General features: G+C 41.3%; 2 protein-coding genes, 1 long non-coding RNA gene and 1 pseudogene across 6 annotated transcripts in view; 3 read left to right on the top strand and 1 right to left on the bottom strand.

Annotated features, from left to right (window-relative positions):
* Window positions 1-15,524, top strand: part of LOC115730690 — a 72,712-nt gene that overhangs the window by 22,209 nt on the left and 34,979 nt on the right. The gene's annotated exons all lie outside the window — the stretch shown is intronic.
* On the bottom strand, window positions 727-1,232 carry LOC125314422. Its single transcript, XR_007197917.1, has 2 exons — window positions 1,092-1,232; window positions 727-1,002 (listed from the first exon to the last, which is right to left on the bottom strand). It is a non-coding gene; the product is annotated as an uncharacterized LOC125314422 (long non-coding RNA).
* Window positions 835-4,083, top strand: LOC115726900 (cytochrome P450 704C1-like). The gene is made up of 4 exons (XM_048276602.1): window positions 835-1,400; window positions 1,513-1,797; window positions 2,140-2,478; window positions 3,092-4,083. Exons 1-4 carry the CDS (start codon window positions 873-875, stop codon window positions 3,365-3,367), a joined length of 1,428 nt encoding a protein of 475 aa, XP_048132559.1. The 5' UTR covers window positions 835-872; the 3' UTR covers window positions 3,368-4,083.
* On the top strand, window positions 11,663-12,585 carry LOC115734084 (annotated as a pseudogene).

The raw sequence follows: 15,524 nt of genomic DNA, 5'->3' as shown, positions 1-15,524 counted from the left end.
AATTTGCTAGAAGGCAAAATCGTCATTTCCAAAAATCGTCGGCGAAAATACCCCGAATTGTCCATGGCTAGTTGATTGTTGCCATTTATTAATTTTTGCGAGCTTTTATAATTTTTTTAGAAGATAATTTTCTACAAGGACCAAATCGCCGGGCCGAGATCGGGGCCGGTGGTGGGGAGGGGCGGCAGGGGAAGGGGGGTGGCGGCGCCGCTCGGCGTCGGTGGTGGGGGGCGCCCGCTTGCGCATAACCTGTCGAGCGGATGTCCGGCTCGGCAGTTAAACCGCCAAGCGGATGCCCGCTCGGCGCCATGATCGCCGAGCGGGTTCCGCTCGGCAGTCGGATTGCCGAGCAGACCCCAAACCGGTAATTAAATATTTTTTCCCCTTATTTGGTAAATAATTTTTTTTTTTATGCAATTTGAAAAAAAGCCCCTTAACTCATGACTCAAGAAACTCTTACAAAATTTGAGTAGAACTCTATCATGTGGGGAGCTTTTATGTCTAGTTAATTTTCCATATTAATGACAAATGAAGCTTCACGACCATCATCATGAACAAGATGGCCTTGTCTCCAATAGCATCCATCAAGCCCTTGAAACCAAAAGAGTGACAAGCCATCTGAGTCGTTACTTCCCCCAGAACAAACGGATAAAACCAGAACATGCACATCAATCCCAGCGCAGAATCTCTGCACAGCACCTAGCACATCTCCATCAAGATCACTAATTTAAATCTTCCTCTTGCATTATTACATTCTAAAGTGCTAAGTAAAGACAAATGGACGAAGTCAAGAGTCTTGAGACATAAATCAAGGCAAGGATATCATCTACTTGATCTTCATATTCATCACCTTCCATCTTCTTCACAGAAAAATGGACATCAACATTGTGTCTGTGATGCTCTACTCCGTGGCACTCGTTCCAATCGCTCTCTCTATCGCCTTTTCTCTCCTTCTCCTCAAAATCTTCACTGGCAAGTCCCTCCGAATCTCTAAGTATCCACCTGTCCACAGGACGGTCTTCGGTCAACTCGCGTACTTCAATCGGCTCTACGACTACCAAACCAGAGTCGCGAGGAGAACTACAACGTACCGGCTCCTTGCACCAGGCCATTGTGAGATTTACACGGCTGATCCAATGAACGTCGAGTACGTATTGAAGACCAAGTTCGAGAAGTACACGAAGGGAAAGTCTAACATAGACGTAGCCATGGATTTGTTCGGGGAGGGCATTTTTGTGGTGGATGGAGACAAGTGGAAGAAGCAGAGGAAGGTCGCCAGCTTCGAGTTTGCAACAAGGGTGCTCAGAGATTTTAGCTGTTGCGTCTTCAGAAAGAATTCTGCGAAGCTGGTCAAGGTCGTGCAGGAGTTATCGGCTGCTTCTGAGGGGTTCGATATGCAAGTGAGTAGTTTCAATATTTGAAGGAGGAGAACTCCACGAGAATTAAAAGTGCAGGTAACAGAACATTGTACATTAGTTCGCTCATTGTATTGTCTTATCATCGTGTCTGTAGGACGTACTCATGAGATGCACTTTGGATTCCATCTTCAAAGTTGGATTTGGTGTGGAATTGAATTGTTTGGAAGGATCAAGCAAAGAGGGAAGAGCCTTCATGAAAGCTTTTGATGAGGCAAATGCACTAACCTACAGGCGATATGTGGATCCCGCTTGGAAGCTCAAAAGACTTCTCAAAATAGGATCAGAAGCTCGTCTCAGAAATAACATTAAACTCATTGATAATTTCGTGCATCAACTTATCAGAACCAAGAGGAATTTACTCCCACTGCAGCGTGAACATGTGAATACATTCTTTTCCGATCATTTGAGTGTATGTACATTTACTTATTGTACATATAGCCGTCCAATTTTTGAAGTTTGCGCTCTTCTTCTGTCAAACTACAACTCAAATTTTGAACAGGCAGTATGGCAAGTAATGTTGGGGAAGATTTAAAATAACAAGAACTTTGGAAGAATTCTGTAGAAGCTCAAGTACAGTTAGCTTTCACAGGAGGAATTCTAGCTAGAAAAACTTGTGGCATCATCTAAAGATTATTTTCATCACAGAGCCATAATATTTTGCAGGTTTTCTCTTTGGCAATTCGTCTGAGTGATTTTTCCTTCTCCCTGTTTTCTCTACAAGAATGACAAGGAGGACATTCTCTCGAGATTTTTGCTCGAGAGCGAGAAAGAGCCCGAGAATATGAACGATAAGTACTTGAGGGATATAATTCTGAATTTCATGATCGCCGGGAAAGATACTAGTGCAGGTACCTTATCATGGTTCCTCTACATGCTCTGCAAACACCCCCTAGTGCAGCAAAAGATTGTTGACGAAATAACGGAAGTGATTGGAGATCAAGCAAGTGAAGCTAACCCTGATTGTTTCGTGGAAAGAATAACCGATCCGGTGCTCGACCAAATGCACTATCTTCATGCCGCACTCACAGAGACTTTGAGGCTGTATCCTGCAGTCCCTCTGGTAATCTTCTGTTCACTTGCAAGAATTAAAGTTCAAACCTCTATAACCAACCACAAAAGAGAGAAATAAAAGTTCAAAACTGAGCTTGAGATATTATGAACTCAAATAAAAAAAAAAAAGCAGAACTTGGAGGTTGAGAGAGCTAATCACAGTGGGTTTGAGTAAATGGCCATTGGCCTTGCGCAGTAAAAATCTAAAACATCACAATTTTCCAGACTTTTAGAAGCTACAATGCATTATTGAAGCGTATTTTTGACAGACTACAAGTGATATTTAAATGCATGTCCGGGAATCCTTTCGTTTGCATCAAAATGTATTTTTGACAGACTAAGAGTTACAGCTAAATGCATGTCCAGGAATCCTTTCATTTGCATTACACAACCATACGAGTTGCATTTTTTCATCACAGATCAAATGCTAGCTTTTCGTTCATCACTGAATTCATTAACAAATACTAGTGCTTACCTTCCAATTGCATCATGATCAGATGACAATTCGGAGCTATAAATCCATCAAATTTGGCAATTGCAAATCAAGCAAAAGCCGAAGAGACATGCATTTAACAAGATTCGGCATGCTAACTTTGACCTTGTATCCTTCCGTTGCACTACAGGATGGAAGATGTGCTGAGACAGATGATGTTCTCCCAGATGGCTTCCACGTGAAAAATGGGGACGGCGTGTATTACTTGGCTTACTCGATGGCAAGAATGCATAACATCTGGGGAGAAGATGCTGAGGATTTCAAACCTGAAAGATGGTTGAAGGATGGAATTTTCCAAAATGAATCACCTTTCAAATTTGTTGCATTCCATGTTCGTTTCTCCATCCTAAGTCCTCCTGAATTGATATTCGAAGCGTGCGTACATATTCCAAGCATCTTCAAGTGACAATCTTACTTTCCTATTTGCAGGCTGGTCCTAGAATCTGCCTCGGGAAGGATTTCGCTTATCGCCAGATGAAAATAGTTTCCATAGCTCTCCTTCGCTTCTTCCGTTTCAGATTAGCTGATGAAACTAGACCTGTAAGCTACAAGGTCATGTTCACCCTTCACATCGACAATGGCTTACATCTTCATGCTGTTCCCAGATTGGGTACATAAGAGCAGGGCTATCATTTGGTATGGTCCATCGCGACATATAAGTCTGTAATGTTGGATGCTAGTGGTTTTCACCGATTAGTAAGCATGTGCACTACAAGATCTTACTGTTGCATGTAAATGCTGGAATGCTAAAGTGTTTTACTTGAACTCCGTACAAAATTTGAAGTTATAAGTTCGTCAGGCTTTGAGACAATGCTATTATTATCTTATTCTGATAAAGCCTCTGAAATGCTAACAAGGTGGTATGTCCCTAGAACTGAGTTGGTTTTCAATCTCGGCTAACAATCAGCGATCCAGCACTTCATGATATCATTGACATACCAATCTGATAATCAGCTGATTCACCTTGGTTAAGCAGAACCTATTCATAAGTCTATATACCGAGAACAAGTTTTTCTCTTAGGTATAGTAAAGCACTTGGTTAAATGTCTAAACTATCACAAAATAAGGGAAAGAAGAACGGTTCTCCTCCCGCAATAAAAGAAATGAGATGTCCTACGACAAAAACTACCACAAAAACGACCTCTGTCCAAATATTGTGTGGTGTGATGACGAGTCCTAGTGCCAGTACATTGCTTCACTGAACCTTATGTCATTCTAGAACTCACTTTATTGTTCCTTCGACTCAACAAAAAAGAACGAATTTTCCCCAATTGGCAATATTGCTTCAGACATCGCTAAAGTGGATCTCCCAAATATCCCGCCCCCAGTAGAAACAGAAAGACCCCCTTGCTGGTACGAGCCACGTTCGATCATGTTCATCATCATCTTTATTCAATCCCAAGACCCCTACAACAGATGAAATCTCTTGGAGCGGCAACGATCTCGAGTGTATCCTACTATTATCACTAGCTTACAAATCGAAAGGAAGTGAAGGCAAAGCCTCGACCTGGGAGGCATCGGGTCGAGAAGGCAGGGCGGTGCTTCCACCGCGAACCACCCTGTAATTCTTCTCTCTCTCCCTCTCTCTCTCTCTCTCTCTCTGTCTGCGCTCTGCTCTGCTCTGTTCTGCTGCAGAGGATGATTGGCGACGTAGGACAAGAACTTTGTCTTTGGGGCAGAGCAAATTGATTGTTGGTCCTGTGATTTGCGTGTAATTCTAGTGACAGTCCCCACTGTTTCATTTTTTACTTAAGTTAGCCTCGTACTTTCTATTCTCTTTCAATTGCACCCCTCAGTCTGTTTTGGTGGCCTTTAGGTGAAGAAATGGGGAGCAACGAAGTTTGGTTTATAATATTCATGTGCCCCGTAGGAACCCACCATTCCTTGGTTTGTTTTAACTGATTTTTTCCCTATAAATCATCTATTAACCAAACAATATCCCCATCAACTCCGATGCCTACGATATTTATGAGTATATTGATATATCTCGACATGTCCAGCTAAAGTCAAATGAAAATACTAGTGGATAAAATAATCTTCGTAGTTTCCATTCATCCGATCTTGAATCTCTCAAGTAAAACTACGCGTAAAGTTTCCATTAAAAAAAAGAATTTCAGGGTTTGTATCTATCAACATTGTTTATGATGAATGAAACTTGAAGTTCTTGACTTCCCCCACAACTAACAGCTAAAAACCAGAACATGCACGTTAATTCCTACAGTATTACATTCTAAAGTGCTAAGTGGAACAAATGGACAAAGTCAAGGGTCTTACCGTCTTGAGACATAAGTCAACGCAAGGACATCATCCACTTCATCTTCATCCTCATTGCCTTCCGTCTTCACACAAAAACTGTTGGGATTTGGTTGCAAGAAATCCCATAATAAGTGAATGAGAATGAAGGATGGAGAGTCCCACATGGGAAAATGAGTAGATGGAAGATGGGTTTAAATATTGGAACCTCACAAATGGGTTTGGGGCCCCAAGGGGCACCCCACTTTTGTGGAAGGGAGAGGACCTACGCAAAGCTAGGTCGGCCCACACGCGCGCGCCGCCGCCCGCCCGCTCGGCCCGGGTCCGCGCGTTCCATTGTTTTTTATTTATTTTATTTTTTGCTCTACTTCCTTTAAACCGAATGGACACGATTTGAACAGACACTATTGAAATTTTTTAAACTTCCTTCGTCCGAACAGATGTGTTTGTTCGGGAACTTTTCTTTGAACGAATATGTTTGTTTGAAAGGAGGTGTTTCGGTTCGTAATCCTTCATAGGCGAAATCGTACGGTTTCGTGACTCTTCATCTATTTGATTTACTCGTGACTCTTCAATTGTTTGTGACTATATATATAACTGTTGGTTTTTCCGAAAACATACTTCATCATCATTTCTCTTCGCTCTCTTTCATTACATTCATTTGCTGCGATTATTTCTGCAAAATTGCGTTCGGTGGAATCCTCCGAACACGTACCACTTCGGAGGAACGAGATCCGTTCTATCCTGGGAGACAATCGTCCAATTTCCTCGGGTACTAATTGAGGGGGCGAATTTTGTCTTAAGGACACAACGACAATACGTTGGGCTCGGATCAACTTTCTGCATACTCATCCGCATTGGCTTCAGGTTAGTTGTTCGTCGTTCAATTGCAATTTCTTACATACGAACTTAGCCGACAACAATCTTAAGACAAAATTCTCTACCTTTTTCTTGAAATAATATTCTGTTTCAATTCTGTTCGGTTCCGTTCGTATAATGATCCGAACTTTGTGCGTATTCTTATGCATTGTTCTTTGAGTTGTTTATCAAATATTTATTATGCCGTTCGGAAATCTTGTATATTCCATAGTCGAAATTCTGTGACTTCGTTCATATAGTTATTTCATAGTATATACATTCTGTTTTATAGATTTTGTGATAGAAATGGCATCAACATCGATAACGCCTACACATATTCCGTCGGTTTCGACTCATGGAGAAAAGCCGGAAAAGTTCAATGGAACTGATTTCAAGAGATGGCAACAGAAGATGTTGTTCTATCTCACGACTTTGAATCTGGCAAGGTTCCTCAATGAGGATGCTCCTAAGTTGGATGAAGGAGAGGTAGACAAGGAAAGGTTTGCTGCAGTAGATGCGTGGAAGCATTCTGACTTTCTGTGTCGTAACTACATCCTTAATGGTCTCGACAATTCCCTCTACAATGTTTATAGTCCGCTGAAAACGGCTAAGGAATTATGGGAAAGTCTTGACAAGAAGTACAAGACAGAAGACGCTGGATTGAAGAAATTCATCGTTGGTAAATTTCTGCACTTCAAGATGGTAGATCATAAAACCTTCTTAAGTCAAGTTCGGGAACTTCAAGTGATCATGCATGACATTCATGCTGAAGGTATGATTTTAAGTGAATCATTTCAAGTGGCCGCTTTTATTGAAAAAACGCCACCGTCTTGGAGAGATTTCAAAAATTATCTCAAACACAAGAGAAAGGAATTGTCACTTGAAGACTTGATTGTTCGATTGAGGATTGAGGAAGACAATAGACTCTCCGAGAAGAAAGTTGGCAAGAATCTGGAGAATTCAAGGGCCAATGTTGTTGAAGAAGGATCAAAACCCAACAAGAAGAGAAAAATGCCTAGCAAGTCCGGAGAGGGATTCATCCAAGGCCCGAAGAAGTTCCTTGGCAAGTGCTTTCACCGTGGAAAGTCCGGACATCGAGCCAAAGACTGCAGAGCCAAGAAAAGACAGAAAACTCAGGGGAATGTGATGGAACAGATTTCCAATGGCGTTGATGATATCAATCTTACTGCCATGATATCTGAATGCAGCATGGTGGGAAACCCCAAGGAGTGGTGGATTGATACTGGAGCAACTCGTCATATCTGTGCAAACAGATCGATGTTCTCGTCCTACACTACTGTCGGGGGTGATGAAAAACTCTATATGGGTAATTCGTCAACCTCTAAGGTTGAAGGTGTCGGAAAGATTGCTCGAAGATGACATCTCGGAAAGATTGTGACACTAAATAATGTTCTGCATGTGCCGGACGTTCGCAAGAATTTAGTGTCCGGATCTCTCCTTAGTAAGAATGGCTTCAAGTTGGTTTTTGTATCCGATAAGTTTGTACTCTCTAAAAATGAGATGTATGTAGGAAAGGGTTATCCGAGTGATGGTTTGTTCAAGCTGAATGTAATGACCGTTGTATCCAAGGATGATATGAATAAAGTTGCTTCTACTTATGTGCTTGAGTCTCCTAATATCCGGCATGCTAGACTAGGACATGTTAATTATAAATCAATAAAGAAATTAATGAGTATGGGACTATTGCCGAAGTTTGACTGTCCAAGTGAAAAGTGCCAAGTGTGTGTTGAATCTAAATTTTCTAAACCTCCTTTTCATTACGTAGACAATAGAATCACGGAACCTTTAGATTTAACACACACGGATATATGTGATATGAAATCAATACCGTCAAGGGGTGGTAATAAGTACTTTATCACATTTATAGATGATTGTTCAAGGTATTGCTATGCTTATTTGCTTAGTAGCAAAGATGAGGCGATTAATGCTTTTAGAACTTATAAATCCGAAGTTGAAACTCAGCTAAATAAGAAAATTAAAATGATAAGAAGTGATAGAGGAGGTGAATATGAATTTCCTTTTGAGGAAATATGCTCTGAGTTTGGCATCATTCACCAATTCACCGCTCCTTATACACCGCAATCGAATGGTGTGGCGGAAAGGAAAAATTGATCTTTAAAAGAAAAAATGAATGCATTGTTGAATAGTTCTAGTTTACCGCAGAATTTGTGGGGGGAAGCTGTTTTGACAGCAAATTTTATTTTAAATAGAGTACCCCACAAAAGGACACAACAAACTCCCTATGAGAAGTGGAAAGGTAGAATGCCTAACTTGAATTATCTCAAAGTGTGGGGGTGTTTAGCTAAGGTTGCCGTTCCTAAGCCTAAAAAGGTTAAGATAGGACCAAAGACTGTTGGATGTGTTTTTATCGGATATGCTCAGAATAGCAATGCATATCGATTTCTTGTTCATAAGTCAGAAATCCCGGATATACATGTTAATACGATCATTGAATCAAGGGACACTTCGTTCTTTGAAAATATATTTCCGTATAACATAGTATATGAACCAATTGATAATAATAAGAGGTCTCGAGATACTATAACTAGAAGTGATCCAATGGAGGATGAGCCTAGACGTAGTAAAAGACAAAGGACTTCCACATCTTTTGGACCTGATTTTTTAACGTATCTCTTAGAAAATGAGCCTCAGACATTCAAAGAAGCCGTGACATCGCCAGAAGCCCCATTCCGGAAAGAAGCTATCAATAGTGAAGTCGAATCCATATTATCAAATCATACTTGGGAATTGGTTGACCTTCCTCCCGGTAATAAACCACTACAAAGCAAGTGGATTTTCAAGAGGAAAATGAAAGCAGATGGTACTATTGATAAGTATAAGGCTAGGCTTGTGGTAAAAGGTTACAAGCAACGAGAAGGCCGTGATTATTTTGACACTTATTCACCTGTCACGAAAATTACATCTATACGGATGTTAATTGCTATAGTAGCTGTGTACAGGCTTGAAATCCATCAAATGGATGTCAAAATAGCATTTCTAAATGGGGATCTAGAAGAAGAAATATATCTAGAACAACCGGAAGGGTTCGTTGTTCAAGGACAAGAGAAGAAAGTATGTCGGCTTATCAAGTCACTCTATGGGTTGAAACAAGCACCAAAACAATGGCATGCTAAATTTGACCAAGTAATGTTGTCAAATGGCTTTAAAATTAATGAGTGCGATAAATGTGTATATGTCAAGAGCACTCATAATAGTTTTGTCATTTTATGTCTCTATGTAGACGACATGCTTATAATGGGCAGCAACAATGAAGTTATTAAGGCAACCAAACGCATGCTCACAAGTAAATTTGATATGAAAGATATGGGGGCCGCAGATGTTATTTTGGGAATTAAAATCCATAAAACATCTGAAGGATTAGCACTCTCACAGTCTCACTATATAGAAAACATTCTTGAAAAGTGCAAGAATCTAGACATTGTACCAATAAAGACCCCGATAGATGTTAATTTACATCTTTCAAAGAATACTGGTGAAAGCAAGACTCAAAATGAGTATGCTAGTATACTAGGCGATTTAATGTATGTCATGAACAGTACTAGGCCGGACATAGCTTGTGCTGTGAGCAAGCTAAGTCGATTTACAATTAGTCCAAATGAAAATCATTGGAAAGCTATGAAACGTGTATTGGGCTATTTGAAGCATACTCAACACTATGCTTTGCACTATACAAAGTATCCAGCGGTACTTGAAGGATACTGTGATGCAAATTGGATAACCGGCACAAAAGACACAAAATCAACAAGTGGATATGTGTTCACACTTGGTGGGGGAGCAGTGTCTTGGAAATCATCCAAACAAACTTGTATAGCAAGATCTACTATGGAAGCAGAATTTATTGCTTTGGATAAAGCTAGTGAAGAAGCAGAGTGGCTTCGGAATTTTCTGGAAGATATTCGTAATTGGCCCAAACCAGTGCCAGCCGTGTGTATACATTGTGATAGTCAAGCGGCAATAGAAAGGGCAAGGAATGTCATGTATAACGGTAAGTCTCGACATATACGTCGAAGACATGATACTGTAAGACAACTTCTTTCTAGTGGAATTATTACAATTGACTATGTGAAGTCAAAAGATATTATTGCGGATCCATTAACGAAAGGCCTAACTAGAGAGATGGTTGTGAAAACATCAAGCGGAATGGGGTTAAGGCCAATAAATAAGTCATCATAGCGGAAACCCTACCTTGTTGATTGGAGATCCCAAGATCTAGGTTCAAAGGGACAACTAAGTTATGATGACAGTGTAAAGTACTGTAAATTTTTACTCATTCCCGAATAAAGACAGTACTAATATATGAAGGCTAAGCGAAAGCTTTTAATGATTCTGAATTAAGAGTGCAATATATCGTACATTCAGAAATCACCCATGTGAGTGTGAAGTGAGGGCCGCTTCTGTGAGAATTGCAAAGGCCGAATTCTCTAAAACACTCATGAGACCAGGCGGTGTTCATGGCCAAAACGAACACAACGGTGAGAACCAATTTTGTTCGAGGGACAGTTGTGTGATCTTTATTGTCTAGGTTTACACCAAAGGTCGACAGTTCAAAGACATCAAGTCTACTGATTGACCGAGTAAGTCCGATAGATTTCACTAAGGAAAGTTCAAAGTCTCAGACTACTTATCCCGATGCAACGTTCTCTCGTGAAATAATCGCACATTGCATCTCATGCATATACGAAGAGTCATGATATTTGAATATCTCATTAATGTGGGGGATTGTTGGGATTTGGTTGCAAGAAATCCCATAATAAGTGAATGAGAATGAAGGATGGAGAGTCCCACATGGGAAAATGAGTAGATGGAAGATGGGTTTAAATATTGGAACCTCACAAATGGGTTTGGGCCCCAAGGGGCACCCCATTTTTGTGGAAGGGAGAGGACCTACGCAAAGCTAGGTCGGCCCACACGCGCGCGCCGCCGCCCGCCCGCTCGGCCCGGGTCCGCGCGTTCCATTGTTTTTTATTTATTTTATTTTTTGCTCTACTTCCTTTAAACCGAATGGACACGATTCGAACGTACACTATTGAAATTTTTTAAACTTCCTTCGTCCGAACAGATGTGTTTGTTCGGGAACTTTTCTTTGAACGAATATGTTTGTTCGAAAGGAGGTGTTTCGGTTCGTAATCCTTCATAGGCGAAATCGTACGGTTTCGTGACTCTTCATCTATTTGATTTACTCGTGACTCTTCAATTGTTTGTGACTATATATATAACTGACGGTTTTTCCGAAAACATACTTCATCATCATTTCTCTTCGCTCTCTTTCACTACATTCATTTGCTGCGATTATTTCTGCAAAATTGCGTTCGGTGGAATCCTCCGAACACGTACCACTTCGGAGGAACGAGATCCGTTCTATCCCGGGAGACAATCGTCCAATTTCCTCGGGTACTAATTGAGGGGGCGAATTTTGTCTTAAGGACACAACGACAATACGTTGGGCTCGGATCAACTTTCTGCATACTCATCCGCATTGGCTTCAGGTTAGTTGTTCGTCGTTCAATTGCAATTTCTTACATACGAACTTAGCCGACAACAAAAACAAATGGCCGTCAACATCGTGTCCACGATGCTGTGCTCCGCGGCACTCGTTCCCATCACTCTCTCCGTCGCCTTCGCTCTCCTCCACCCGAAGACCTTCGCCGGCAAGTCCCTCCGGAGCTCCAAGCATCCACCGGTTCGCGGGACAGTCTTCACTCAACTTTTCTACTTCAACCGGCTCTACGATTACTCGACCGGAGTCGCGAGGAGATCTCCGACATTCCGGCTCCTCGCACCGGACCGTAGCTAGATTTACACCGCCGACCTGAGGAATGTCAAGCACGTATTGAGGACCAGCTCCGATAAGTACACGAAGGGAGCAAACAACACAGATATAATTAGGGATTTGTTACGTGAGGGATTTTCGCGGTGGATGGAGGCAAGTGGAAGAAACAGAGGAAGGTTGCGAGCTTCGAGTTTGCGATGTGGGTGCTAAGAGATTTTAGCTGTTGCGTGTTCGGAAAGAATGCCATGAAGCTGCTGAAGGTCGTGGAGGAGTTAACGGCGGCGCTCGAGGAATTCGATATGCAAGTGAGTCGTTTTGGTTTTTGAAGATTGAGAACCCCACGAGGGTCAACTCCACCGTGAAAGATAACTTGAACGGATTAGAAGGTAAAGACTGCATAACAGTAGAAGAAAGAACATTTCCCGATAATGGTCTTTAAGATAGAAGAGAAGGAAACAGGACACTGTACCTTAGTTTGCTCATCGTGCTGTCTTAAATCGTGTCCGTAGGATACACCGATGAGATGCACTTTGGATTCTATCTTCAAAGTTGGATTTGGTGTGGAACCGAATTGCTTGGAAGGATCCAGCAAAGAAAGAAGAGCCTTCATGAAAGCTTTCGATGAGGCGAATGCACCGACTTATCGGCGATACGTCGATCCCTCTTGGGAGCGAATGCACCGACTTACTGGGTCTACATGAAATCACTTCTAATTTCGATTTCTGCGCCGTAAGTCGATCCGCGAGAGAAATTCGTTTGGTAAAAATACTACCGAAGTAGAAATTCGTTTGATAAAAAAATGTAACTTCTGGTTGTGTTTTTCACTTCTAAAGTAGAAAATCTTGCTGGATCAGATTTTTGAACCTCATCCGAGAAGTAAAAAATTTTCACTTCTCTCGTCTAGAATTGCTTCTCTCGAAACTCCTTCTCTGTGGATCAAATTTTGAACGCCCAAGTTCTCTCCTCTTCCGGGCACTTCTCTTGTCCAGAATATTTCTCTTCAATCGACGCCCGACGACACTCTCGGTCGCTCCCAACCACGCATCTATCTCCGCCTCCGCCGTTGCCTCCCGATTAGCATGTCTGACGATCGCTTCTCGGCTGCGATTTGTGTTTTGTGCCGAAGGAACTCGGATTTGTGAGGTTAGGGTTTTCTCTCTCTATTCGGCTTCGCTTTCTTCTCACCTCGGCGGTTGCGCGTTCGTCCTTTGTTCTTGCTTTCTTTTCATCTCATCGCCTCTTTTCGGTTTTGGTGTATCAATCACAGGTTCTCTCCTCTTCTGTGATAGCCGAATGTTTCTCTCCAATCGACGCCCGACGACCCTCTCGGTCGCTCCCAACCACACATCCATGTCCGCCTCCACTATTGCCTCCCGATTCGCACGTCCGACGACCTATTCCGAGCTGCGATTTTTCTTTTGTGCTGAAGGAACTTGGATCTGCGAGGTTAGAGTTTTCTCTCTCTATTCGGCTTCGCTTTCTTCTCACCTCGACGGTTGCGCGTTCGTCCTTTGTTACTGTTTTCTTCTCACCTCGTCGCCTCCTTTCGGTTCGGGTGTATCAATCATAGCTCGAAGGTTGTGAGAAATTCTGGCATCTTTTGGATATTTGGTAGAGAAATCTTGATAGGTTTCGCCTTCCCGTCTTAAGAAGTGCTGGTATGTCTTCATCTTCGTCAAATCTTGCTCTTGCGATTTCTCTGCTACTAATGTGTGCTTTAGCTATATTGAAAACTTCCATTTTTGTGTGGCTTGTGGAATTCCGGTTTGCTCTCCGAATTTTGTTTCTGCGCGCTCTCTCTCTCGCCCTCTTTCGTAAGGTATAGCTTGTAGCTCATCCCGAATCTCGGGATCGGTTTGTTTTTTCTTGCTGGTTGGGACATTGTTTTCGAAGTGTGGTATCTTTGTGTTTTTTTCCTCCGAGTGCTGTGGCGTCTTTGTTCAACTGGTTGTGCAACTTGATAGCTCCCATTCAAGACATCTGTCATATGTTCATAAACAACCGAAATTGAACTTTTTCGCGTAATGCACTCTGTGCATAACATCCATGGAACTGTGCATTTACAAAAGCTTAATAAACTAAAGGGACCAAAGAATCAATCTCTAGCATGAAAAAGTAGGAAGAAAAATTAACAACCAGACTCCGGCACAAGCCCCTTTTGCCATTATCAGCATCCATATCTCATGTCAAATTGAGGGCCTTCATCTATAGTACATTCATTTTTTTAATATAAGTATATATGGGTTCCTTCAAGTTAAATTAATCATTATTTTTATTTCAATACAACTTTTGTCTTAAGAGAGAAAATAAGCAATTGTCCGCCTTCCTCCCCCTACCATAATCTAACAAGCATTTCCAGGTGCGGATTTCATCATCCAAGAATAGTTTTTTTTTTTAGGTTGAAAGAGATTACTATATGTTACGTACACATTAAATGCTACCTTTTTGGCTCTCTGTCTTTAAACATCTGTTCTGTTTCGAATTGGGAGGTAACTTCCCGACATCATAACATAGAATACAATGCCTCTAGGCTGAAACTTCAACATCCATTGATAGAGACATTGACCTACACAAGAACAATACCAATCAAGTGTTTACGCACTCAAGATGATGCCCATTCCAACTAGGCAATATCATCCTTTTTTTTATTTTCCCTCTTTCAAAACTTTTGACAGCTCGACATAGGTACAATAATCCCTACAAGGCAACTTATAAACACATTTGTCAATACATCGCCAATCGGTGGCGGTTTGATCATGCCACATAGAAAAAAATGTTCTTTCTTTCCTGTTTATTGCTAGTGCGAGTGTTACTAGTCTTATGTGTACATAGACGAATCCGCTCAACTACTTTGAACTAGGATCACTTGATAATGCTTACTGTGGTTTAATGTATGTATGTAGACATCTCTTTTTGCAATGAAACTTCCTGCTTCATGCTTTCTATCCACATGACATTCCTTTTTGATGTTTGTATTGTTTTCTTGAATAAGAATAGGAGCATATAAGTGATACCTCCGAAAGGATTCCATTTGGTCAACAAAGTTAGTGATATGACCAACTTTTGCGCTTCAAAATTAATGTTTCAGCAGACTAATTATTATGAAATGCGCATAAGCAAGTTCTTTATGGATCGGACGAATGTTTTAATTCATTTAATGATATAGCTTATGTTATACTCAATTAGTTTACATAAAATGGCATCCCAAAAAGAGTATACGAACATTGCTAAGTAGATCGAGCCATCGACGCAATTATTCGTAAGCTTGATGGTAGACGAGGTTAAGAAAGGGAATCGAACTACCTCTACCTTCAACAAAGCGGGGTGGAATAACATTCAGCGCGAGTTCAATAAGCAGACAGGGTTCCAATATTCTATGGACAAGTTCAAGAACAAGGCATTCAAACCGAAGAAGTTGTATGGCGCTTTCAAGAAGCTCCTTACCCAAACCGGATTTGGATGGGATAATATAAACAACGGGGTTGTTGTGGATGAAGAATCTCTGTGGGAGACGCATGTGAAGGTATAGCTTGACTTTTGAGATTTTTGTTATAGCTTCATATGTATATTTATTAGCACTTATTGATGTGTGTCCTATTGAAAATGGCGCAGGAACATACCGATTGGGCTACATTCGGAA

Source organism: Rhodamnia argentea, chromosome 3 (assembly GCF_020921035.1).
Source record: "Rhodamnia argentea isolate NSW1041297 chromosome 3, ASM2092103v1, whole genome shotgun sequence".
NCBI classification, from domain to species: Eukaryota; Viridiplantae; Streptophyta; class Magnoliopsida; order Myrtales; family Myrtaceae; genus Rhodamnia; species Rhodamnia argentea.
This window is presented reverse-complemented; position numbering and strand designations above follow the sequence as displayed.

Bases quoted from the DNA above. Each gene is read 5' to 3' on its own strand.
- LOC115726900 (XM_048276602.1), top strand. From the start codon at position 873: ATGGACATCAACATTGTGTCTGTGATGCTCTACTCCGTGGCACTCGTT. The intron at 1,401-1,512 runs GTGAGTAGTTTC...TCGTGTCTGTAG, and splicing joins CTGAGGGGTTCGATATGCAA to GACGTACTCATGAGATGCAC. The intron at 1,798-2,139 runs GTGAATACATTC...TTTCTCTACAAG, and splicing joins TCCCACTGCAGCGTGAACAT to AATGACAAGGAGGACATTCT.